Below are 2,790 nucleotides of genomic sequence, written 5' to 3' on the forward strand. Positions count from 1 at the left end.
AGAAGCTTTGAATTACCCAGGCACTTCCTCAAACTCTGTTTCTCTGGAAGAAGGACAGACTAGAGCAGCCTGTGGCTTCATTTTCATGCAACTGAAAAACTGAAGAGTTAGAAATGGAGCTTCCCGATGGGCCCGACCTAGAGGGTAGGTAGGGACATCCTGCCCAGCTGTCATCTTAGGAAAATTCTGGATGAGCATCACTTCCACAGAGGAATCTGCCTTTTCTCCTCTCCCCTGCTTTCCTGATGTCACTGGAATATGGGGGAGGGGTGGAATGAAAATAGAAGTGGGTCTGAGAGGAAGCTGCCCTGCAAAGGGATCGCCTTCCAAGTTTATTCATAATCAGTTCAACTCATGAAAGCAGTTTCTAAAGTGCTCTACAGAGCTCTAGATAGAAAATATGAGACTAATTATCATGGCAACTAGTACTGGTTATCATGATTATCACCACTGTTAGAATGAATGATTATGACTGGGATGGATTCTTTAGGAACTCTGGCAGAGAGAACTGTAACTCTAAACCTCACTCTCCTGGCACATACAGGATGCCCAGGCTGCACCTGAGGAATAGTCCAGGAGCCGGTAGCCTGCAAAGAATGTCATCTCTGGGGGCCCCTCACGGAGTCCTTTGCCCAGTCAGGCTCTGGCAAGTCTTCTGGACTCCTCAGGACACCCCACCTTCCCCTGCCCCACTCAGCCAGGAAAATCCCTCACGGGGTAGCGCTGGTCTTGACCTTGGCGAGAACCTTCTTTTCCTTGACCCTGCGGTTCTGAAACCAGATGGTAATCTGGCGCTCCGATAGACTGGTGGCTGCTGAGATCTTGCGCCTCTTGTCCTTGGTGATGAACTTGTTAGCCGCATACTCGCGCTCCAGCTCGCGCAATTGCCCCTTGCTATAGGGAATGCGTTTCTTGCGGCCACGGCGGAAAGCACAGCCTTCGGAAGGGTGCTGCGCGCTGGAGTCTGTGTGTCAGGAAAGGGAGGGAGGAAAAGCACTCTCAGACCCCCACCTAGCGCCAACCTAACCGCAGACCCTGGCCCCTAAAGCTCCGAGACTACGTCATCTTGCAGGCGCATCCAGATCATCCCACTGGCGCATGTGCGCTCATACTCCCCCAAAGCACACTGGGGCACTCCCTGGATTATGGCTGGGTCTCTGATCACTTCTCAGCCTCTCCTCCTGCAGGCCACCCTCACCCATCACTGCACTCCCACCCAGGAGTCTACAAACACCCACCACAATCAGGCCTTTTACCCACGATCACATCCATCCACCCCCACAAGAATTTTCACTCTCGGTCACTTAAAGATTCTACAAGCAAATTCTGTACAGGAGTAAACACGTTTCTGCGCACACACACACACACACACACACACACACCAATGCACACACCTTAGGTGGCAGGAAAAGTTAATTTTCTTTTGGAAATTGAAAACTTGCCCAAGAGAAAGTGAGGGTAATATTCTCTAAAGAATACTCAATGCCTCCTTTCCTCCCCTACCACCCTCACACTCACTGAATTGTTAGTCTTTGTGTAGAATTAGGCTGAGATTGTGTTAGGTAGGAAACCCTGGCCCTAACTCACAGCAAAGGATTCCAAGGCTCTCTGACATATTGAAGAGCTAGTTCCAGGGCTTCCTGGGGGAAGTGAGGGAGGCTGGCTGACCTCAGGCTTCAGATAACATCCAGCTCAGGTCCCTCACATTGACCCTCTGGAGCCTCCATCCAGGCCCCTCCAACAGGACCCTCCTTTAGAATCCTAATAAGCAACGAAGCTCCTCCTCATCAGCCCCAAGTATCCCTCCTCTCCTTCCTCCTCCCAGGCAAGTGCCAGCGTAGCCCACTCTCAAGAGCCAAGGGGACCCAGGGTAGTGGAAGTTACCTGCAAATGCCGCCTTCCAAAAGGGACCCGGTGGGTTCTGTTCACCCTGGCAACACATCTGGCTGTTCCAGCCACTGGCCAGGGCCCAAGGCTGATAACTGTCCACAGGCAGCAGGGAGTCATGTCGAGGCTCCCCAGGGGCACCGAGGGTCTGCACCACCGACACATCCAGGTAACTGGCCATAGGCTGGTAGGGTCCCGGATACCCCGGATAGAAGGCAAACTCGGTGGGGCGACTAGGGTACTCCTCTCCAGCTGCAGGAGTCTCCGTGGGGTAGGCAGCCAGAGTGGCCGCCTGGGCACAAGGTTTCAGCGAGCTCCGGGACACCCGGCAGGAGTAGTACCCGCCTCCAAAGTAGCCATAAGGCACTGGAGCTGGGGATGCCCCTTGGGGCATCCCAGGACACGGGTGGCATTGCTTTGGTGGCTCTGCAGAGCCTGGCAGATCCAGAGGGCCATAGTTGACAGCGGGCATCAGTGTAGGAGCCGCTGGATGGCTGGGCAGTGGGGAGTGGGCGACTAGATTCCGACCCCCTCCTGCTCCCAGCAAGCCTTCGATATCCTTGGCCCCGTCCAAGGTGGCATAATTGCCAGGCTCCATGGGGTCCGCTCATGGGGCGCTGGGGGTGGGGGATGTAGAGGGGACCCAGCTCGCTCTCCCCACCCAGGCCCGGGGAATCCAAAGCGTTTTAAATCGCTCCCAGCTCGCACGGCGCCTGCATTCGCCCTGTCCGGCCGTCTTGACGCAGGAGACGCAGAGGCCCAGGCACGCGCGTTGATTGGCTGCGGCTAGGGGGAGAGAAGCTCATAAAATCCTCCCGGCAGAAATTGCGGAGAGAGAGGGGACGAGGAGCAGAGCCCCACCTCCGTCTACTCCTCTCTCTCCCTGGCTCTCTGTCTCCTGCG

At 55.3% G+C, this 2,790-nt stretch overlaps 1 protein-coding gene across 1 annotated transcript; it reads right to left on the reverse strand.

Annotated features, from left to right (window-relative positions):
• Window positions 1-710: 710 nt before the first annotated feature.
• On the reverse strand, window positions 711-2,485 carry Hoxb13 (homeobox B13). The gene is made up of 2 exons (XM_076871520.1): window positions 1,885-2,485; window positions 711-964 (listed from the first exon to the last, which is right to left on the reverse strand). Exons 1-2 carry the CDS (start codon window positions 2,483-2,485, stop codon window positions 711-713), a joined length of 855 nt encoding a protein of 284 aa, XP_076727635.1.
• Window positions 2,486-2,790: the final 305 nt, after the last annotated feature.

This window comes from Callospermophilus lateralis, chromosome 11, assembly GCF_048772815.1.
Source record: "Callospermophilus lateralis isolate mCalLat2 chromosome 11, mCalLat2.hap1, whole genome shotgun sequence".
NCBI classification, from domain to species: domain Eukaryota; kingdom Metazoa; phylum Chordata; class Mammalia; order Rodentia; family Sciuridae; genus Callospermophilus; species Callospermophilus lateralis.